Source organism: Lithobates pipiens, unplaced genomic scaffold, assembly GCF_037356315.1.
Source record: "Lithobates pipiens isolate NorthernLeopardFrog02 unplaced genomic scaffold, aLitPip1_a1.2 Scaffold_10, whole genome shotgun sequence".
In the NCBI taxonomy this organism is placed as follows: domain Eukaryota; kingdom Metazoa; phylum Chordata; class Amphibia; order Anura; family Ranidae; genus Lithobates; species Lithobates pipiens.
In genome coordinates this window covers 61,028,507-61,052,539 of record NW_027507686.1, presented here as the reverse complement: position 1 = coordinate 61,052,539, position 24,033 = coordinate 61,028,507, and the positions used below count along the sequence as shown (strand labels likewise).

General features: G+C 43.7%; 1 protein-coding gene across 1 annotated transcript in view; it reads right to left on the bottom strand.

The window, feature by feature from the left end:
* Positions 1–23,475, bottom strand: part of CFDP1 (craniofacial development protein 1) — a 154,811-nt gene extending 131,336 nt beyond the window's left edge. Inside the window, exons 1-4 of the mRNA XM_077455732.1 lie at positions 23,315–23,475; positions 19,414–19,537; positions 13,289–13,514; positions 4,540–4,658 (exon numbers count right to left, since the gene is read on the bottom strand). Coding sequence (XP_077311858.1) covers positions 4,540–4,658; positions 13,289–13,514; positions 19,414–19,537; positions 23,315–23,375 — 530 coding nt within the window. The 5' untranslated portion in view covers positions 23,376–23,475. The remainder of the gene's footprint in view (positions 1–4,539; positions 4,659–13,288; positions 13,515–19,413; positions 19,538–23,314) is intronic.
* Positions 23,476–24,033: the final 558 nt, after the last annotated feature.

Genomic DNA, 24,033 nt, shown 5'->3' with positions numbered 1-24,033 from the left:
GAGAATATTGAAATGGAACCCCACCAAAAATGTAAAAAAAAAAATTTTTGTGTGAGGTCCCATTGGTAGACTAAGATCCACAAATCTAACTTGTATTTTAAAGTATTACACGGGGGGGGTTATTTACTAAAGGCAAATCCACTTTGCACTGCAATTGCACTTGGAAATAAAGTCGCTGTAAATCCGAGGGGGACATGCAAGGAGAACAAAAAACAGCATTTTAGCTTGCACATGATTGGATGATAAAATCAGCAGAGCTTCCCCTCATTTCAGATCTACTCCTTAGATTTAGAGCGACTGCACTTCCAAGGGCACTTGCAGAGCGAAGTGGATTTTCCTTTAGTAAATAACCCCCATGGTATTCAAAGATATAGAAGGCTGTGCATACTGAATAAAAGGTCACATATGGTCCCTCCAATACAAAATGTATATTAATCTGCATTAAACTGGCCATACATTTTTTTTTCAGCAAATAGTCTGAACAAAACAATTTAGCAGGATTCAACATTCTCGCTAAACAGTGTGGATGGACAATTCTCCTGCTGGAGCTATTGTATTCTGACAGTCGGTATCGCTGGTTGTTAAAATGTCCGAAGAGTGTCTGCATCCGATTGAATGCATCCACTGTTTGGCCAACAATTCAGTGCCTAGCTCCTTCGTTTTTCAGTTGAAAATTGTGGGGCGGATGCCGACAGACACCCATAAAGGCAAATTCTCCTGGCTCATCAAGAATTGGATGAAATTTGCTTTGTGTACGGCCAGTGTTAGTCCCAGTGTCGCAGCAAATATAATGCTCCCATGGCAGATGCAATTTCAAACCAAAAGTTAACCATGCCAATCCTCACATTACTTTCATGAGAAGTTTCCTATAACTAAAGCCTTTTTTCCTTAATAAAAACCTGGCACAGGTTCTAGCTTCCGCCCATGACTAATAAGGGCATTTTCACACTGAGCCGTGCCAGGCATCAGCGGTAAGGCGCCGCTATATATGGGCAAGCGTGCTTTTGGAGAGGTGTATATACTGCTCCTAAAGCGCCTCAAAGAAGCTGCTTGCAGGACTTTACCATGTAGAACATTGCATGGCAAGTCAGTAATTGGTAACAGATCAGCTGCATGGGTGCCTATTGGTGACTAGTCCTTTGTCCTCTGTTTACTTTTTTTAGGCTCAGCTTCCAATGCCATGCTGCCAAGTTGATGAAAAAGCTTGTGTATAACTTGGGCCTCAGCGGGGATCTAGATTCCAAAGCCAAGCCAGTTTATTCAAAGTTCAGCTTAAGGGTTTTCTTTTATGGCTATCATGCCTGTTTTACAGGCGTTTGCTTGCAATTACATGATGTAATAGGAGTGTGTCATAGGATGGATAAAAAGACTTGCTCGATGTATCTACAGTTATGCCAAAAGAAAAATCCCCTGCATAGTACACAGATAATCAGAACATGATGGATTTTACTGCTCAGGTCGGATTTTACTGCTGAGCCGCAACAATTATTTTTCTTTTTTTTTTTTTTTTTTTTTTTTTTTTTTTAAGTGGAACTCCAGGCAGAAATGTTAGCGCACTTTCATGAATGTTATTTTTTTTTACCATCAAGAAAGATCTTTTTGCATACAGTTCTTCAGCGATTGACAAATGACTCCTGCAAACCTTAATAATAGTGGCTTAATGTCTGCTAGTCTGTGTGCAAGATCGGTGGCTGACATGCCTGCCCCTTCCCTGGTCATCTGTTATGCAACATCCCCTGTGTAGTGGTGAGCAGTGATGTCATCAAGATGCCACTCCTTCATTTGGTTGTTGCACCCATTGAGCCCTTCTGACCTACTGTGTTCTGTATATTGGTTATACAGGGTTGCTGGCCCTGTATAATGTCCATTGTTTGTTACACTTATTTTTTTCCCCCCTTACTGAATCGAACAATCAATAAAAAAAATTTTAATTAATAAAAGGATGCCATTTCTAGCTTTGTCTTATGCCCCGTACACGCGGTCGAATTTTCAGACGGAAAATGTTCGATCGGAGCTTTTTGTCCGAAATTCCGACCGTTTGTAGGCTCCATCGGAAATTTTCCATCGGAATTTCTGTCACACAAAATTTGAGATCTGGATCTCAAATCTTCTGACAACAAAATCCGTTGTCGGAAATTCCGATCGCGTGTGCACAATTCCGACGCACAAAATTCCATGCATGCTTGGAATCAAGCAGAAGAGCAGCACTGGCTTTTGAACTTCATTTTTCTCAGCTCGTCGTACGTGTTGTACATCACCACGTTCTTGACGTTCCCAATTTCCGCCAACTTTGAGTGACCGTGTGTATGCAAGACAAGTTTGAGCTAACATTCGTCAGAAAAAATCCATGGATTTTGTTGTCAGAATGTCCGATCAATGTCCGATCGTGTGTACGGGGCATTACATTTCCATAGCACTCTTTGGAGATTATTGGGACTGTCCAGCAGGGAGTGGGATGGCCAACTCTCCTCTTAACCTTATCCCTTCCTTCTCTTTCCCACCCTCATCTCCTCCACACCCTCTGCTTTCCTTTTCTTTCTCTTATTATTATTATTATACAGGATTTATATAGTGTTAACAGAGCTTTACAACATGAGGACAGACAGTTACAATACAATTCAATACAGTTGTCACTTCACAAATGTCTGGTGTTGCCAGTGACAACTCCATCCCCAAATTAAATGCAACAAAGAAGAATTATGCCTGTGGGATTTTAAATGAGGGGAGCACAAAAAGGTTAATGAGAGTATACAAAGTAAACATGGTTTATAAATTTATAAAAATTGTATAACATTCATCGTATATGAAATGCATGAACAGAGGTGCCAAACCACTTGGCAGTGATAAAACACAACATTACCAAGCGGCCATATACATTTAGAATTGCTGATGTACAGTAACACACAGGCGCCGTATAACTCGACGGGTATCGAGAGTCGCTTCTTGCTTCTTCAGGAGTAGATGTAAATGCAGTGTTTATATGGGCTGAGAAAATGTCTCAAAAGCCATTAAACCAATAGGTGGCGGCGCGGTATGTCTATACTGGGATCTGAAGGGAAGGAACCAGCAAAGACCCACTTGGGGACAGATGGAGGGCAAGCAAAACATGGGAGCCAAATAGTGTGACCTTTGATGTCCCTCAATGTCCAACATGATTTGCAGTATAATAAGTGTCCTCAGCAAGTGAAGTGTGGGACCAAGACCTCTAGCTGGGCCGCCTGTGATTGGTGCGCTGACACAGCCGTATCGCAGTAGGCTATGCCTCACAGATGGGAGGAGGAGGGGGGACGGAGCATGCGCCGAGTTCACTGCTTATCACTGATTACAGCATGGAGCCCTCTGCCACCCAGGGAAGCTGCAGCGAGTGCTGAGGGCACTGGGGAGGAATGGCGAATCCTCTGCAGAGGACTCTATTTCAAATGCAGGGAAAGAGAGCCAAGAAGTGGCTCCCAGAGGGACTGGACACTAATGAGGAGGGGAGCGAGAGAGACACCGATATGACAGGGGCTGAGAGATGAACTGTCAGAGGTGAGCATAGGGACCGATAGGAAGCTCTATACCAGGAGGAGGACAGGGAGATGTGCCCAGGGAGTCAGACCATGACAATCTAAAGAGTGCTTATGGAATGTCCTACCAGAGAGTGCAGTACAGAATGCTTACTGCTGCCCCCGGAGGATGGGGATTACTGGTGGCTCAGAGAGAGAAGCACAGGTGAGAGGGGAGGGTGGGGACTCAGAGGGGCAATTACTGTAGCGGACCATGTGTGATCTCCTCCCAGGGATCGGACATATGGTGTAGCGAGTGGAGTTCTGTCCTACCAACCCCCTCCCCTCTGTTTGCAGTCACATGACCTCTGACACACCACTCTGTATACCTGTTGCAGTTTGGGCACTCAGGCTCAAAAAGTTTCACCATCACTGGCCTAGCCTATAAGAAGATAGCCAAGACCCTGAAACTGCTACACCCTCCAAGAGTGACAGGGCATATAATTCTGGCTGCAGCCATTTCTACACCCTTACTGCCCTGAGCCCCTTAAAATAGTAACACGGAGTTCACATAGATGTAGATGCTGCTCTGGCCAATTCATTATTGTTAAGACATGAAGCAGAAGATCGGAGAGGACACTTTCAGTGCACCACAGAGCCCTTCTATCTTGCAGCATGTGCGGGTACCACTCCAGCTAGCAGAGTTTTGGAGGCGGCGTGCAGTGGATATTCCGCTTTTTACTGCGGCAGGAATTACATTGGCTGATGCAGCTGCTTGCTCAGTCTGTGACTGCCTTCACCCTCCATCGCCAGCACCAGTTCAGATGCAAATTACAGAAGTGGTCCTACTGTGTTTGAGACTATGGGGACAGTGGGTCGGCAAACCGAAGGCACTATCTACCAGACACCTGGCCATGGTCAAATGGCAGATCGCAATCGAGCGGTTGCTGACCCCCACAGTACAGGATACCCTTGCCAACAATAAGAGGCCCAGGATAGCTAAAAATGCTGCTGAATTCAGTCCATGCACCAGAGAGATTAGCTTTGTACTCACCGTACTTCCTCACCAGCAAAATCAAACACCCTGGTGATGGTCACTTTTTTGGGCTCTTCCTTAGTCGATGGAGTTTCCCCTGGAGCTGTACTGGTTTCCTTGGGTTTTCCTGGTTGGGCCTGAATAATAAAAGAATAAGAGTCAAGTAATATAAAAAAATATTAACGAGTTTACAAAACACACGTCAATATGTTTTCTGACAGACATCAAAAGTAGAAAAGAACTCAACTTTTGCTAAAGAAAAAAAAACACATTTGCATTTCACTCTGCAGCCACTATAATTTCCTAAAAATGCCAAGCAATTAAAATGCTGCTTCCAAGCAATATTCCTGTAGAGGTGGGTTTTAAAAATAAAATAAAAATAAAAATAAAAAAAGAAGGAGAGAATAAAAAAACAACATAGCCTCCTACAGTAAAGGGGAATCCAAGATCTAGAATCTCAAGGTTGGTGGGAAGAGAGTGATCAGCTAAAGAGCGAATGGGCATAAAAGCCTAAAAAGATTTGTTGTATTATTGTGTTCATTTATGACTTCATAAAGAACCCCTAATTTGTGACTGGCTCTCTTCCTGGCGCTGAACTTCTGATGCAGAGGGTGTGTAAACCCTTACAACCAACTTTGACCTACAGGTAAGCCTAGATTAAGGCTTACCTGTAGGACCGGGCAGCTTGCAGAGAAGAATTCTACAGGATCCAGTTGCCTGCACAATGTGGGACATAATTACTTATTATTAAAGAAACTAATACCACAATGAGCAAACTTAAGATGACTGCACACGATTTTAAAATATCCTACCAAAAAATTATCCCAGGCCAAAACAAACTACGGTGTACAGGAAGAAGCTCACACTACATAGTGCTTAGTAAATACAGCAGAGATTGTACAATCAGATTGCAAAGTATGTTTAGGGTGAAAACATGTATGCTGTATTAGATGCTTAGCAGTACAGCACAATGGTTATGCCTCATAGTGCAGGTCTACCAGACAAGTCTGACTGTAGACAATTAAGGTAAAGATAAAATAATGTGCAGAACTTAAAAATGTTTGTATAACTATAAACTTGTGTGTGATATATACCGTATACACATACACACGCAGTATCTCACAAAAGTGAGTACACCCCTCACATTTTTGTATCTTTTCATGCAATTCACCTTTTCATGTAATAACACTGAAGAAATGTTACTTTGCTACAATGTAAAGTGTACAGCTTGTATAACAGTGTCAATTTGCTGTCCCCTCAAAATAACTCAACACACAGCCATTAATGTCTAAACCACTGGCAACAAAAGTGAGTACACCCCTAAGTGAAAAATGTCCAAATTGGACCCAATTAGTCATTTTTTCCTCCCCGGTGTGTCATGTGACTCATTGGTGTTACAAGGTCTCGGGTATGAATGGGGAGTAGGTGTGTTACATTTAGTGTTATCGCTCTCACTCTCTCATACTAGTCACTGGAAGTTCAATATGGCACCTCGTGGCAAAGAACTCTCTGAGGATCTGAAAAAAAGAATTGTTGCTCTACATAAAGATGCCCTAGGCTATAAAACAATTGCTAATGCCCTGAAACTGAGCTGCAGCACGGTGGCCAAGACCATACAGCGGTTTAACTGGACAGGTTCCACTCAGAACAGGCCTCGCCATGGTCATCCAAAGAAGTTGAGTGCACGTGCTCAGCGTCATATCCAGAGGTTGTCTTTGGGAAATAGACAGAGTTGAGCTGCAGAGTTCAAAGGGCTGGGGGCCAGCCTGTCAGTGCTCAGACCATACGCCGCACACTGCATCAAATTGGTCTGCATGGCTGTGGTCCCAGAAGGAAGCCTCTTCTAAGGATGGTGCACAAGAAAGCCCACAAAAAGTTTTCTGAAGACAAGCAGACTAAGGACATGGACTACTGGAACCATTTCCTGTGATCTGATGAGACCAAGATAAACGTATTTGGTTCAGATGGTGTCAAGTGTGTTTGGTGGCAACCAGGTGAGGAGTACAAAGACAAGTGTGTCTTGTCTACAGTCAAGCATGGTGGTGGGAGTGTCATGGTCTGGGGCTTCATGAGTGCTGCCGGCACTGGGGAGCTACAGTTCATTGAGGGAACCATGAATGCCAATGTACTGTGATATTGAAACAGAGCATGTCCCCCCCCTCCCCCTTCAGAGACTGGGCCGCAGGGCAGTATTCCAACATCATAATGACTCCAAACACACCTCCAAGACAACCACTGCCTTGCTAAAGAAGCTGAGGGTAAAGGTGATGGACTGGCCAAGCATGTCTCCAGACCTAAGCCCTATTGAGCATCTGTGTGTGGGGCATCTTCAAACAGGAGGTGGAGAAGCGCAGGGTCTCTAACATCCACCAGCCCTGTGATATCGTCATGGAAAAGGACTCCAATGGCAACCTGTGATGCTCTGGTGAACTCCGTGCCCAAGAGGATTAAGGCAATGCTGGAAAATAATGGTAGCCACACAAAATATTGACACTTTGGGCCCAATTTGAATATTTTCACTTAGGGGTGTACTCACTTTTGTTGCCAGCGATTTAGACATTAATGGCTGTGTTTTGCGTTATTTTGAGGGGACAGAAAATGTACACTGTTATACAAGCTGTACACTCATTACTTTACATTGTAGTAAAGCGTTATTTCTTCAGTGTTGTCACATAAGAAAGATATAATAAAATATTCACAAAAATGTGAGGGGTGTACTCACTTTTGTGAGACACTGTGTATAATAAATATTATAGAGAGATAGAGAGATAGAGAGATAGAGAGATAGAGAGATAGAGAGAACCACAACAATAATAAAGAAAAAAAAAATCACAAGACTCAGATCATCTATAATATGCTGTCATATAGAATTTGATAAACCGTGAATAAAATAGTCCATAGGTGGATAGTGATGAAGAATGAACTTTAAAGTGGAAAAGATATTCCACGTGCCATCAGTATTGAATGGGAAAACAACAATGTAACTACCACCGGTTGTGTAAAGACTTACCGGAGTGTAGGGACTCAAATGGCCATAGGCTCACTGAGACAACAAGGCTTGTGGTGTGACCACCAAATTATGGAACCTTTAGGCCTGTAATCCGGATCAGAGTAGAAGATGGTTCATCCGTTCAGGAACAAACTCCAAAAAGCAGTCTTCAGGAATGGCCAGCGTGATGGACTGGATCAAGCTACAAAAGTTACTAATGAAGCACATTGACTCACTGCTACTTTTACCTCGCTGTAAGTCTTCAGCTGATCCTAGACACATTGGGCTTTACTTATTAAAACTAGGAGGTGCAAAACCTGGCGAGGTTCTGCAAGTCTGACTGTAGACAATAGACTCGATATAAAGGTGTTTTTACCCCAGAAAGGCCGAGTGACTGCAGTAACACAAAGCCACTCAAAGAATCGACACATCTGTATACGTAATAAAATAAGCAGTACAACTAACAGTAGCTGCTAACTGGAATCATACTATAATTTCCCTATAGTGATAAGAGAACAGATTGCCTGCCCTAGGAAGCAAAACCCTTCTGCGAAAAATAATTTTAAAATAGCTCGTATCTGACTTGAAAATCAATGTTGATGACAAATCTTCAGCATTTCCTGGCCACAAACCAATAACAAATAGTTGTGGTTTGAAAATTCAATATAAGTTGGACATTCTCTCTATGGAAGGACAACAAAAAGAAATCACAACCTAATTTGAAGGGTATTAGGTTAAAGAGTCAATGCTGCAAGAAACAGAAAGCTGTCAAACAGCACAATAAAACACCATTAATAATATTTACCCGTATCGTTTTCTATGCACAGCTAAAAAAAAAAACACCAGTAGAATATTCACAGCCAAACACTCCGATATGTCAGATGTCTGGGTCAGGGGGCAGTAAAGCAGTGGTTTTACTGCCTTCTGATCGCCCACTTAAAGAAGGGCATGCATCTGCGCAGCGGTGTACGCATACTGCGGCCACAGCCTGCGTACAGCCCTGGGCTGATGATAGCCCTTCTCTGGGCAAAAATCATATCTATGGGGTAATCAAATGTTTGGGCCCGTGCCACCACCAAGTGTAATGCATGCGGCTGCAGCACAGTGGTGAAGCATTTACAGGTGGTGAGGAGGCCACATATCACCTTCTTATCACCTGTGAATCTTCTCCACGTTCCACCGTGGACTACTTTTCAGATAGACAGCAATGGCTGCCACACTTATAAATGACTGCTTAAAGCGGTTGTAAACTCTTACAGACCACTTTGTCAGACCACAGCCTTAATCTAATGCCGCGTACACACGAGCGGACTGTATGGCATACTTAGTCCATCGAAACACATTTCAGCGGACAATCCGCTCGTGTGTGGGCTTCAGCTGACTTTTTCAGCGTGCAGTCTGGCGTACTAAGAATTTCAGATTTTTCAAAATTCTGTCCGTCGTACTTTGGTTTCAGCGGACAATCCGCTCGTCAGTATGCTAGTTCGACGGACTAAGAATGGCGCATGCCCAGAAAGGATTTACACGGCGGAAGGGTGCTTTGCTGTGTCTTGGACTTCCTATTTCTAGTCCCATCGTACGTGCTGTACACGTCATCGCGCAAGCTTTCGACGGACTGTTTGTGCATCCGTGTGTGGTCAAGTCCGTTCAGTCGAAAGTACGACGGACTGTCCGTCGGATTGTATGACGAACTAAGTACGCCATACAGTCCGCTCGTGTGTACGCGGCATAAGCTTACCTGTAGGTCCAAGAAATATCTCCTAAACCTACACAGTTTAGGAGATATTTGCAAATAAAAGCCACCGCTGTCTATGGCGCGTGAGCCGTAGACAGCGGCGCGCAGGCGCACTAAGCATGCCATTAGTGGTGGCTCCCGTGCGCACTGTGACTAGCCGGAGCCGCTATACCCGGAAGTCACTCCGGGTATAATGGCGGCGTCGGAGGAGGACGACGAGGGGCGCATTCGGGGCCTTCCATCTCAGGTAAGTTATTCATAATGAGCTAGTATGCTATGTATACTAGCTTATTATGCCTTTTCCTTGCAGGGTCTATTTTTATTGTTATGTTTCGTTAGGATTTACCTTTACAGAAAATCTGTAAGGTGAACTTACACTAGCCCACCTCCCTGCCCCCCTCCATCCCCCCGGTCCCACTGTACTGGAGTCCCGCACCCCCCCCCCCCACTGTCAGGGACGCCGCTTCACTGGCTGTTTATTCTCCTATCCAAGTGTACAGATGAGAGGCATTCTAATTGGTCAGCACCGTCACATGGATTGCGTTGACCAATCAGAATCCATCTATTAGCCCATTCTGTCAGCGCTGCGAGGAAAAGAGAAAGCCTGGAGGATTTAAAATTCCTGCAGCGGTGAAGCGTCGCCCTGGTGCCTGGCAGCAAGGGATCTCAGGATTCCGGTACACCGGGACAAGGGGGGAGGGGGGGCACTGGGAAAGCATTCCAGTGCAAGTACACTTTACAGATTTTCGGTAAAGGTGAACTTACTCTTTAAGAGGGAATTCACTCTCCCAAAAAAATTGTCACCCCCCTCCCACATACGCCTTGGTATTCTTCCTATACTGTAAAAATATTCTTACAAGGTCAACATATCCAAAGTTGTCCTCTTCTCACACCCCACTCTCCAGAGGTTACCACCTCTAACCACAGGTGATTACAATTTGCCAGTCAGCTTCCCACAGTTGAGTGTAAGACTGTGTATAGCAAGTTTCAGTTCTTGCTCTAAGCTGGTAAAAGTATAGCATACTAGTAATAATAGTATAGCATGCTATTTTCAATTGCAAGTGGTGCACCAATAAAAAAAATAAAAAATAAAAATAAAGTAGGAGGAGTAGCTACCTGTTTACTTTGCAAATATAAGCTGCATTCCAGGATTTCAGACACTGTAAAAAGTGCAGGCACACTATGAGTTAAATCCAAGGCGGTGCATGATATATCCTGAACTAATTTCTGCAATATTATTTATATCCAAAAGGTTTATGCCTCTGCCAGGGCATACAATGACACTCATGGCTGTGAAGGAGAAGAGAGAGGCACAGAGCAGCTATGCCCACCCCTCCTCTATGCTGCTCATTCAGAGAAGCCTTTGTAATTGAGTTCACATAATACAAAGGCTTTCGTGATTAGGCAGGAGGAGGGTCAGGTATAGCAGCTGAACCGACTATAATGTTGATGATGCTTAGACATGAAGCATTAGTGTCGGACTCCCAGAAATACAGCAATGGCTTCTGGGAGCAAAATAAAACGGTCAGATGTAGACAATAGGGATAAGCTGAGGAGATGTCATGCATCTTCTTGGACCTAACTCGTAGTGTGCCTTCACTTTTTACAAAGGAACTGAATTAATGTAAAAAAACTAAAACAAACCCTGTACAAAAAAAGCACATTTTATAGTGCTCAATGGAGTGGCGGCTGCAAGGAAGAGGAAGGGGGGGGGGGGGGAGCCAACAAGGGTTGGCTATGGGAGACTATGGGTGAAGTCCCTGCTCCCAAAATTCCCAGCCTTTGTCAATTGCCCCCTGACATAGGGGAGCCAGAGCTACAAGATCATGTGACTGGAGCAAACTGAAAAAAGGTAAGCATACAGATCTTTTTTACAAAAAGGGAGGCACGGTAGGTAGCAGGAATGGGGAAGGAGACATGTTTAATAGTTCGTGTTAGGCTAGAATTCCACTTTAAATCCTGAAGTAAACCATTTATCATTGTACTGTCTGCCCTTATGTTGTAAAGCGCTATGTAAACTGTTGGTGCTATATAAATCCTGTATATTAATAATATACTTGTGTCTGGCCACCCGAGTTAATTTCTGGTTGGTGGGTAGGTCAGTACACTAAAAATAAGGTAATCCACAGGGATAGCTTAATCTGACAGATGCGAGTGGTCCAGGGAAGTGCTGGCCTATTGTGCAAGTAATAACAGAAGCCGTTGTCTGAGAGCTGGTGACATTATCAATGTGGTCCTCAACAACTCTATTTCACAACTAGACAAAATCTGAGCGAATTATCAGCAAGGACAGCTGGTATTAACCTCTACATGTAGCAAATAGTGACAGGGAGGGTCTGCTGAGTCTTCCCTGCACACAGTCTATGAAGAATGCAAATAAAGTGCAACTCTAACAAAAACACCCACCGACTGCCCCCTTAAAAAGGGGTTGTAAAGTCTCTATTATTTTTTAAAACAACAAACATGTCATACTTACTCCTCTGCCCCTGATCCTCCTCTTCTGGGATCCCTCAACAGCGTTCCTGGCTCCTCCTCTTCTCGAGTGCCTCGGCGGAGAAGCTCTTTCCCTGGGGGCACTTGTGCGGGCGCCCGAGTCCTGCTGCTGCGTCCATTGATACAACTAGCAGGACCTGGTCCCACCCCTCGGGTCATTGGATTTGATTGACAGCAGCGGGAGCCAATGGCTCCCGCTGCTATCAATCTATCCAATTAGGACCTGAGACACCGGCTGGAGCTGCTGTGCTCATCCCCGTCACTGGAAAGACCGGGTTTAGGTAAGAAAAAGGGGGGCTCTGGGGGGCAGCTGCAGCACAGGAGGTTTTTCACCTTAATGCATAAAGGTAAAAATCCCTGATGGTTTACAACCCCTTTAAAACTTAAAACCCAGCGTTACAGGGCTATACACATGTCATCATTGTCATGGTTTCATGGCGCAGCAAAAAATATAGCCCCTATCATGTTTGGTGGGAAGTACTGCCAATGAATGCAACCCTTTCAAGTGAATGGGGCATCGCCGTAACCAGAAGTCAAGTGCTAGGCTTGCGAATGTGGCATTTCCATTGAAAGACCCGTTCAGTTGTCAAAAAAAAAAACAGGCATTCTGGAGGTGGCAGTATCACCTCCTAAATGCCTGCAAGCTGCCCCTCTACTGCTCTATGAACGTGATCGACCGCAGATAGTTCTTCGGTGAGCATTTTGTCCTAAGGTTACTACGCAGTAAACCAAGGAAGCATTAAAACCTCTGTAATGTATTAAAGCAGAAGCAAACTTTGAAGGAAAATTGAAAAAAAAAAAAAATGTTCTACCTGCCAGGTAAAGGCATGATATGCTAGTATTCACTGCATACTAGCACATTATGGAAGACCTTAAAACTAAATTCTCCAGCGGCATGCTGTCACTGCTGCACAGGCTTCCATCTTCACCCGGTCTTCCTTATGGATTTGCGGGCTGTGGCCATTTGAATGGCCAAGCTACGGCACACAGTTTTCAAAGGAATGGCATGGATATACCGTTCCTACAGAGCACATGCGCTGGTGACGTCACCAGTTGCTAAACAAGTGAATATATTCTACACAGTGCACGTTTAGGAGATATTCATTTAACCTACAGGTTAGCTTTCCTATAAGCTTACCTGTAAGTAAAAATCTAAATGTGGAGTTTACTATCACTTTAAAGCGCTTCCTAAACAAAATGCTGCACACGCAAATCCTCTCTTCTTTTGTCTTTAGCACAAAAAAAAAAAAAAAAACAGTATTGTTCCTTGGTCTCAAGCACATGGCTTGTTCCAATCCTCTTTCCTCTCCCCCTAATTCCTGTAGCATCATTTCCTGTCCTGAGATTCACGAACCAGTCCAATTGGTTCATTGGCATAGCAATAGGGGAATCTTAGTGTCTATACAGTACAACGTCTCCAAATGTTATTCCATATTTACGCTATAAAAAAAAATCACTAAAATAACCACAGCAACACCGTGAGAAACACAGGTGGAAACTAAGCCTTATGGGGATTTTTCCTCACTACTCTGACAGTGATGAGCCAGTACCTGAGTGTTCTGTGTACTTGGCGCAGGAGGCGGTACTTTGGGCTTGTGCCCCACGTCACAAAGGAAGCTGGACCACAGATCCTCTGCACGCTTTTTTTTTGCTTCTTCTTGTTTGCGTTTCTTTTCTTCATCCATGTCATTGTCTTCCTCAGAATTCTCTGCTTTGTCTTCATTTTTCTCAGCACCTTCCCCAGAATTTAGGACTAACACACCTTTCTTCCTCTTCCTGAAACAAAGTAGGAAAGTGTCAGAAAAATACACACATACATTTCCCTAATGCAACCTACAACTCTGTCCACAATGGATTGCTTTTCAGAAGGCGTTCAGGAGGTGATATGGCTGCCTCCTGATTGCCCTTTTTTTTTACGTTGCTTAGTGGTGATGAAGAATGAAGCCCACACACTGCAACCATGAGCCAAGCGTTTGGCTTGGAGTTGTGGTGCTGTCCTACTGACCCCAATGTGCAAGCATGACAGTTGGTGCCACCTGTCAACTCAACAAGCCATGTTAAAGTTGCTGCAGAAGTGAAGAGAAGTATCGCAGTACCCCCTCCAGCTGCCATGTTAGGCTTTCGGTGGGCAGTCATGGTCACAGCATAGCCAAAAGGCCTAAAAGAATTTTGCCCAGAGTGAAATACTGCAGCTGCCATTGCTCACTTTGAAAACGTTGCATACCTGGTTGTTTAAAAATGTTAAAATTTACAACAGCCCTGGTACAAGTATGCAGCCAGTGAAGTGTGCCAACTTATTACTCCTGCTTGTTTTTTCAGGTCAGAGACTCAAATATCAAAAGCTGGGGATCAATAGCTACCGTTTTCAGAAAGAGACCAACAATGGCATCCCCAGTATATTTGTCATAGCAGGTCTCCTTACAGACCGGAAGATTTTCCACCTTAATGATCAGGCCACTTTTTGAGATACGGCACTGCCGTTGCATTAACTGACAATTGCACGGTCGTGTGACACTGTACCCAAACAAAATTGATGTTTTTTTTTTACCCACACAGAGCTTTCTTTTGGTGGTATTTGATCACCTCTGCGGTTTCTATTTTTTGCGCTATAATCAAAAACAAAAGTAACAATTTTGAAAACACAATATTTTTACTTTTTGCTATAATAAATACATATAAAAAAAAAAGAAAATGTCTTCATTAGTTTACGGCCGATATATATTGTTCTACATATTTTTGGAAAAAAAAAAGAAAAAAAGAAATCGCAATAAGCGTATATTGATTGGTTTCTGCAAAATTTATAGTGCCTACAAAATAGGGGATAGATTTATGGCATTTTTTTATTTTTACTAGCATTGGCGGCAATCTGCGATTTTTAGCAAGACTGCGACATTGCGATTTTAAGCAGGATCACCAATTTTTAGCGGGACTGCAACATTGCAGACAATTGACACTTTTTTGGGACCATTGACATTTATACAGTGATCCGTGCTATAAAAATGCACCGATTACTGTGTAAATGTCACTGGTAAGGAAGGGGTTAACTAAGGGGCGATCAAGGGGTTAAATGTGTTCCCTAATGTCTTTTCTAACTGTGGGGGTATGGGACTGACTGGAGGAGGAAACTTATCGCTGTTTCTAATCACTAGGAACAGCCGATATGTCTCTTCTCCCCTGTCAGAATGGGGATCTGTTTGTTTACATTGACAGATCCCCATTCTGGCTCTCGTGGCCGTGATCGCGGGTGCATCTGCCATCGCCCTCAAAAGGTGCCGATGTACACCTATGGCGATTTGTGGGAATGAGCCGATCTGCCACAGTATATTGAAGGCGGCTGGCCAGCAAGCGGTTAAGGCCTTGTGTTAAAAGATAACTAAAGGCAAAATGTATTTTAATTTTGGACAGACTGACAAGGGATTAGAACACCTGTCAATTTTTATTGCTGTCTATGTCCCCGTTAAGGAGATTCACCCTCTCTATTTGTCCTGTTTACTATTGTCGTTGAAAGTAATAGAAAATCCCAAACTTTGGGCTGTCCCCAGAATAATAATAGAGGGGGAACCCTTGTTCTGATGACCTGGGGGGTGGGGCCAAGAAATTACCTTAATCTGAAGCAAATTTCCTCTCACTTCCTGTTTGGCTCTGGGACAAGAAGTGAAGGTAAATCTCTGCAATGGTCTGAAATGGCGAAAAAAAAAAAATCTGATGGGTTATAACTAGGGCTGGGAAAATTAAAGATTAATTCCTCGATTAATCGTTAATTTTTTTTGATCGGTACTTATTTATGCGCCAGCTTCTGGGTCTTCAGGGAGTTCTGTCAGAGATCCGGTGACCTCACCGGACTCCTCCCCCCTTCCCCAAGTGCCTCCATCTGCTAACGAAGAGAAGGGAGGGAGGAGTCCGGTGACATCACCGGACAGCCTGGACAGTAATGGTAAATATGGATGTGGTTAAGGAGGAGCTGCACCTTTAACATTGTTGTAAAAAAATAATAAATTTAAACACTCTGGTATGTCTGCGTGACTGGATAAAGTGATGCCTACCTGCCTACTATAAAGTGACTGACAGTCAATATACTAGATACGTTTTATAATTAAAGTTTAACTTACTACGTTTAATTTAAAAAAAATTACTTACGTCAGTGCTAGTTTGAATTTAAAACTTATTTGTGTGAACTGTGAAGTTAAGTCGTGGATTGTGGAAACAAACTAGTGTAGGGTGATTGTATATAGTGTATAACACATTTACCACCAACTAATGCAGAGTTGCAATGCAAGGAGATAAGCTAAAAGTAGTTGGATCTGTATGTGCGTTATAATTAATCTAAATTAGTCGATTAAAAAAAAAAAAAATGATTAATCGAACACGAAAATTTGAATCAGTAACAGCCCTAGTTATAACCCTCCCTTGCTCTCTAAAAAGAAACAAATTATAATAACGTTTTGTCTATAGTTCTACTTTAACCACTTCAATTCTGGGCACTTTCACCCCCTTCCTGCCTAGGCCAATTTTCAGCTTTCATCGCATTTTGAATGACAATTGGGTGGTCATGCAACACTGTACTCAAACTAACTCAGACTCAGAACCTGGAAGAAGAAGCATCAACAATGGGGATGGGGCTGACTTTGTAGCGCTGGAAGGGATTGCTTTGGTAGATGAGATTGCCATAGTGTGCCAATATGCTGGGCATTCTGGCACATTATGGCTAAAAGCTCCTTGGGGGGACTTTATTTCCATTAGTGATTTACTTTCACTTCAAAGCAGAACTCTGAGCCCAAAAATGTTACCTTTTAAATGTATTGCTTAACCACTTCAGCCCCAGGTTTTACCCCCTTAATAACCAGGCCATTTTTTGCGATACGATCCTGTGTTACTTTAACTGACATTTGCGCGGTCGTGTGACGCTGTATCCAAATAAAGTCCTTTTTTTCCCCCCCACAAATAGAGCTTTCTTTTGGGGATATTTGATCACCTCTGCAGTTTTTATTTTTTGCGCTATAAAACAAAAACAAAAAAAATACAAAAAAAAAATAAAGCTTTCTGCTATAAAACATATCAAAAAAATTAAAAAAAAAGGGAAAAAAATTCTAATTTCTTCCATTATATATTCTGCTACATATTTTTGGTAAAAAATTTATTGGTTTGCGCAAAAATTATAGCATCTACAGACTATGGGATATTTTAATTTTTTTTACTAATAATGGCAGCGATCAGCGATTTTTAGCGGGACTGCGACATTGCAGCAAACAAATCAAACACCTGACACTTTTTTGGGAACCAGTGACATTATTACAGTGATCGGTGCTAAAAATATGCACCGTTACTGTAGCAATGACACTGGCGGGAAAGGGGTTAACATCAGGGGGCGATCAAAGGGTTGAGTGTGTCCGTAGGGGGTGCTTGCTAACTGTGTGGGGGTTGGACTGACTGGATGAAAACAGATTGGTGCTTAGCAGGAACATAGGATCTCTATCTTCTCCCGTCAGAACGGCGATCTGTCGTTCCCACCCGCGATCATTCCCCAGAGAATGATTTCTGGGGAATGATGCCGCCGGCCACCCACGATCGTTCCCCAGAGAGGCAGATCATCGTTCTGCCTCTCTGGGGAATGTTCACGGGTGGTGAGCGGACTTGTTGATTGGCTTCCACTCTGTCCCAGTGTCAGGTATGTCGTTTCGTGCAATAGAGCCTGCCTACCGCAGTACATCTGCAGGAGGCAGTTGGGAAGTAGTTAATAGCCAAAGGATAAAAATCTACTTTGTGTGCACTAATGCGTTTAAAACTCCAGATATTAACATGTAAAAGTAGAAGCCAAATCATCACTGTGCTGCACATAGCTAGAAAGCAGAGCTATGGAAGGGGTCCAGCAGATCTACCCGCTATAGGCTGCCAGCAGAAAACTTTAGGAGGGGGCGGATACAAGACCAGTCACCCCACACATAATGGAAGTGCAGCAGAGATGGGTCTTTATTACACAATACACAAAGCCCACCGAGATTAAGCCAAGAATACACCTGACAAATGTATTTAGACAATCTTTGCTTATCCCGGAGTTCATCTTTAAAAAGGCTGTAACTGTTCAGGCTTCAGCCTTCCATCGACACAAACTAGATGGATGGAGACATTCCCCCCACAGGGACATTGTATTCTGTCACCCGCCTAATTCTTTTAGTGTATGATTAATTTAAGGACATCCTAAGTTGATATATTACTGAACAGGACAGCTCCAGAGGAAAGGCAAGTATTGCAGCGAGAGATGCAATTTTTTTTGTCATTTTTAACTATTAAAGCGGTATTAACCCCAAGAAACAAAAATATAATATATTGCAGCTTACCAGTCATTAGATGTGGTGGCTGCATTCATTTTCTTTTTTTAGGTTTTTTTTTTCTCTGGTGATCTGACCAGTAACACACCTCCTGTATTAGAGCACCCCCCCACTCTGGATGAAGGAGGACAGCAGACAGCAGCATTGTCCATCTGAGGAGGAGGGGAGTGTTAAATGTATTAACAGATTTAGATACACTAACAAATTGAAGCCAAATGCCAGCTCGCACCTTATAATCAGTTACCACTTTATTTTTATTTTTTTTGGGATAAAGGGTTTGCATGAATCATTTTAAGCATCTGTCAGTGGTGTTAAGTGATTTGTCCCATCCATGTCAACTGATACATTCTGCTAGAGAGTTTGTGTTTCTGATCAGGAGGCCCCCTTAAAAGGGGGCTTCCAGTTTCCCATAATCCCCCTTCCCACAGACCCCCACAACCATCGGCTAGGGTTTTCCAGAAGAGGTCCTTGTCCCCATCAACATCGACAAAGCTGCATGCTTGGATAAGGGTCTGGTATGGATTGTGGGGGGGACCCCACACCTTTTTAAAAAAAAATAAAAAATCCATACCGGACCCTGCATGCATTGGACCCCACATCGCTTAAAAAAAAAAAAAAAAAAAATCATTGCTGCCATTCTACAAGTTGCACCTATATCATGCAGGTGCAACTTTCATGCAACTTTTGAAGCTTTACATTGAGGTCTATGGACCTCAAGTCGCATTAAAGTCGGCCAAAAGTAGTGCAGGAACTGCTTTGAAGTCGCACAGATATGAACGGTTATCATAGGTAAATATGGGTGCGACTTTTCATGCATCTCTGGGATTCAAAATGGAGCCTCAAAGTGCAGAATTTACACAGGATCTCTCAGCTCTGAAAAGGAGGGGGCAGGGAGCTGAAGTTACATCAGTAAGAAGAGCTCTGAGAGCTGTTTGGAGGGAAGAGGCGCCCCCTTCCCTTCACACAGGAACAGGCGAGGCTGCCAATAAACGGGAGCGCTCTCTCCTTTCCCCATTTTTCTTTTGGTGTCAGGAAAGCTTGTCTGGGATGGCTTATAACAGAGAAAGGAGGCAGCAGACAGAAATGGCACTTACTGCTCTGGATTGAGACAAGTATACACTATAGAGGGATATGCTTTGTTCATATTTCATGTCTGAGGTTTACATCCACTTTATGGTGATATATGACTAAAGAACATTTTAATTTAAAAAAATAATTGAAATTCTTTTTCTTTTCTTTTTTTTTTTACTTTTCCTAAGCTACTTGTGTCTGTCATACACCTATGCAGATACATATAACATCCACCTGAAGAAAAAAGAAAAAGAAAAGAAGAATAGCTACAACATTACCTTGCTACAATGGACTTCTTGGTTTTCTTTTTACTTTTAGATTTCTCCTCTCCATCCTCTTGCTCATCATCATCATCATCTTCCTTCACCAACTCATTCACATCATCTTCGCTGTATTCCCCACCTATAATAAAAGCATAAAAAAATAAAAAAAGTCTCAACCTCTTTAAAGAGGAAGTAAACTCTCCCACTCTGATGCTTCTTTTCATTTAGTCCATTATAATAAGTCATTATCAGACTATAGCCACTGTAATCCAGCCCAAATCGCATATTACTTACTGTTGAAACTTTAAAAAAACTTGTTTCCAGGGGTTAGGCAGCGCCATCTTAATTATTGTTTTCTGAGTCCACAGTGGAGTGTATTTCCACCCTTACATTGAACACTTCCTGTACTGTTAACCAAGCCTCCATCTCAATCCAACGTTTCTATGGCAACCCTACTTCCCTGTTCATAGCCGACTTGTTTTATTTCATAGTATTTACTTGTGCTGATTATCTAGTGTTTGCCTGTATGAGTCCTATCGGCTTCAGCTGATAAGTCTGCAGTAATGCTGTTCCATGCCCTGCTTTACACTGTATGTCATGTCACATGGTGTGTAGGAAGAAGCTCTGAGTGATTAGCAGCCTCCTGGGAGTTCAGTGCTTTGCTGTAGGAAGTCCTGATAACAGATAGACAAGACATAGTGTGCCGTAAATCAGGGGAGATCTGGGCATGCTCAGTGACGTTTTTCTAAAGAACAAAAAGGATTACAACAATACTAAGCAAGTAAGGAGGTATCTACAAGCAGTGTTCATTAGGGTTTTTTATGCTGATTTACATGGGACAAAGTTGTGGGGGAGAGTTTACAACCACTTTAAGCTTAAAGTGATTGTAAAGGCAGAAGGTGTTTTATCTCAATGCATTAAGATAAAAAAAAAACATCTTCTGTGTGCAGCAGCCCCCCTAATACTTACCCAAGCACCATCCTGATCCAGCAATGTTGCACGAGACCCTCGGCTGTCCGGGACTCTCCCGTCTCATTGGCTGACAATCAAAGCCAGTGAGCCAATGAGGAGAGAGAGGGGTAGAGCCAAGTTCCTTGTCTGAATTGACAAGCTGCTTGCTGTGGGGGCACTCGGCAGGAGGGAGGGGCCAGGAGCCCGGCAGGGTACCTGAGGAGGAGAGGATTGGGGCTGCTCAGTGCAAAACCAACTGCAGAGAGCAAGTATGACATGTTTGTTATTTTTAAACAAAAAAAAAAAAAAGAAGACTTTAATATCACTTTTTCTTCAACCCTACAGCTCTAACACAACTGTTGGACCCGTCATAGACACTGATTACGTCTGCCCTTTCTGCCCCCCCCCCCCACGCCCCCAAAACCACCTCTGCCATGAATAAAAGTGGTACTATCGCTTCCTACAATGAAAAGTACTCTATGAATGGAGGACAGGTGGATGAATGAAACGTCTGCCTCCTCCATTCACAGGAAATCTTTATCCCAGGGACCTGCCTATATTCGATCCATGTATGGGCAGGCTGATTGTACCCAAGTCGATCCTTCGACTGACTTGGGTACAACAAGCATGTCAGGAATTTTTACACGTGATTACTACCGGCGGCTATAGCGACCAGCAGCGATCACTGTGTAATGCAGGAGCGTGGAAGGCTCGCCGCCTCGTCTGCCTGTGCTGATGGGGGAAATCTAGAGATTTTCTTTCCTCCCACCTGTGGTGGAAAGAAAGAAAACCAGATCATCTGTGGGCTGCTTTAGATTAGAAGACTTACCTAGATGAACTTACGTAATGTATTAGGCTGGGTTCACACTGCTGCGGGGGGAGATCCGGATGTGATTCGCACCGCAAATCACATCCGATCTCCGTAGCGATGCGAGTTCAGCCATACAGATAGTATGGCTGAATTCGCAGCGCTCCCGCAGCAAACTCGCACGGGACCCTTTTTTTGGTCCGCAGCAGAATCGGATCGCATGGGGGTTCACACCATGCGATCCGATTCCTGTGCGAGTCGGCAGATCGCACTGCGATATGCGGACGGATCTGGGGGTGTCATTAACATAACATTGACACTCCCAGCCGTCCGCATAGGGCAGTGTGAACTGCCGGCGGGAGTAATGCGATGCGGGAAAACGCCGCGGATTCGCGGCGTTCCCGCATCGCAGCGGTGTGAACCCGGCCTTAAAGATGAACTCCAGCTAACACCCGCTCCGCACAGACTGACAATGCTGCTGTCCAAAAGGTGTCTCTGTTGCTTCTTCATTCAGTGTAGGCACTCTAATACAGGAGGTGTGTTACTGGCCATAGCACAAGGTAAAAATGTCTACCTTTACAATCACTTACTTGAACCTATTGGCGTCTGTGCTATAGCCGAATGACGGCCACAGCGCGGACCTAAATTTCTGGGAGACCGTCATATGACAGCCTCCCGTTTGCACCCCCCCCATGTGCCCCCTGCAGGGCACGCACGCTGTGATCACCGAGTTGCTGAGACTCTGGTGATCACAGATCCGAGTAAGGGGCCGATCCCAGCCCCTTACCACACGATAAGCTGTCATCCAAAGACAGCTGATCACATGATGTAAACAAAATCTCTGTAATCTTTTTTTTTTTTTCACCTCACACTGACAGCGTGAGGAGTAAAAAAAAGCCGACTACCGGCTTATGTGTAAAGGACATCGGTCCCGAAGAGGAAAATGCAATTCTGCCTCATCTGTGCCACCAGTACCCCCTGCCAGTGTCTCCTATCAATGCCCACCAGTGGTGCCAATGAGTGCCACCTAGCAGTGCTGCCTATCAGTGTAACCAACCAGTGCTAATCAGTGCCCATTATTGCCACCCATCACTGCCACCTATCGGTGCCCATCAATGCCGTCTTATCAGCATACATCAATGAAAGAGAACAATTAAATGTTTGAAAATTTTTATTTAAAAAAAAATAAAAATAAATTTTTTTTAATTCTGTCTTTTAATTTTTTTTTAACAAAAAATAAAAACCATAGCGGCGATCAAATACCACAAAAGGAAAGCTCTATTTGTGGGGAAAAAATTATAACAATGTCATTTGGGTACAGTGTTGAGGGCCACCAAAAATAACACTTTCAGGAGTGTTTTGTATTTATTTCTTTTACACATCTGAATTAAGGATGAGCTCCGGCGTGTTCGCAAGCCGCACGTGCAGAGCCCGCCAGGAAATCGGCACTGCACACCGCTAATCACAGGCAGTGAGACATTTCCTGATCTCTGCAGCCACACATCGGGACAATGTCTCACCCGCCTGTGATTAGCGCTCCGCAGTGCCGACTTCCTGGCGGGCTCTGCACGTGCGGCTTGTGAACACGCCTGAGCTCATCCTTAATCTGAATGCATCTTAGCTAATATGCCCATGCAGGTGGTTTAGCATGTTTTTACGCACAGCATTCGTGGGTAGAAAAAAAAATGTCCCAGTCACGCGTTCCAGAAGTGTTTTTGTAGTTTTTCCAATGAAAACGCATAAAGGCTCAAAAACGCACATAAAATGGGCACTCACACACATTCATTTATTCTAGTGGGCAGAAAACAATATTTTAGTGTTGGCAAACCTTGGCACCCCAGATGTTTTGGAACTACATTTCCCATGATGCTCATGCCCCCTGCAGTGTAGTGGAGCATCATGGGAAATGTAGTTCTAAAGCATCTAGGGTGCCAAGGTTCGGACAAAAGGGTTGCTGCTTCTAAATGCAAGCGAAAACATGTAAAATTAGAAGAATTTAGAGGCAAATCCATCCAATCAGTCTGTATGATAATAAGCAGCAGCAGACCCTCGCACTACATCACTGTTGGTGGATCTAAAGTAGGTTGTATGTTTATTCCTCCCATAGGATACAATAGGTGAGTGCAGAGCTGACCTTATCTCTGGTCATACACCTACCTGAGGGCACATAGTCCTCATCATCAGAGGAAGAGTAATCCTCCGAGTCACAGTCAGACATCGTCGTAAGGTAAATTCCACAAACACAACCCGGTAACCGAAAGGAACTGCAGTCACCCAGCTAAGTGAGCAATACGCATGCCAGGAAGCTGGTCGCTTCACAACGCGCATGCGTGACACGCAGTCCGGAGTTCCTATCAGATTCTACGACCCGTCAGGATGTGTAACGGAAGTGACGTTTCGTTGCCGCCATCTTTCTACACCCCTCACTTTTCCACAGTAACGATACAGTGAGAAGGGGCAAGCGGACATCTTGTTACACCCACCAGAGTTTTGCATTTTACACTTATTTATAACAATAAAGTGAGTTTATATAGTGATATTCAGTACTTAGAACTCCGTCTGACTGTTTAGATTTAGAATTTTTAAAAGCAGCAGCAAACCTGCCCACCTCACAGGTTTGCTAATTTGACAGAAGTTCTGTGCTTTTAAAATTCAACATCGAAACATTAAGGTGGAGTTCTAAATTACTGTGTAAATGCAAAACTCCAGTGGGTGTAACAAGGTGGCCGCTTGCCATTTCTCAGTGTATCCTTACTGTGGACGGATGCGGGGTGTAGCAAGATGGCAGCGATGGAACGTCACTTCCGTTACAAATTTTGACAGATTGCCAGTGTCACATCACATTTTGCTGCCCGCTAGAGTGCGCATGCGCGACG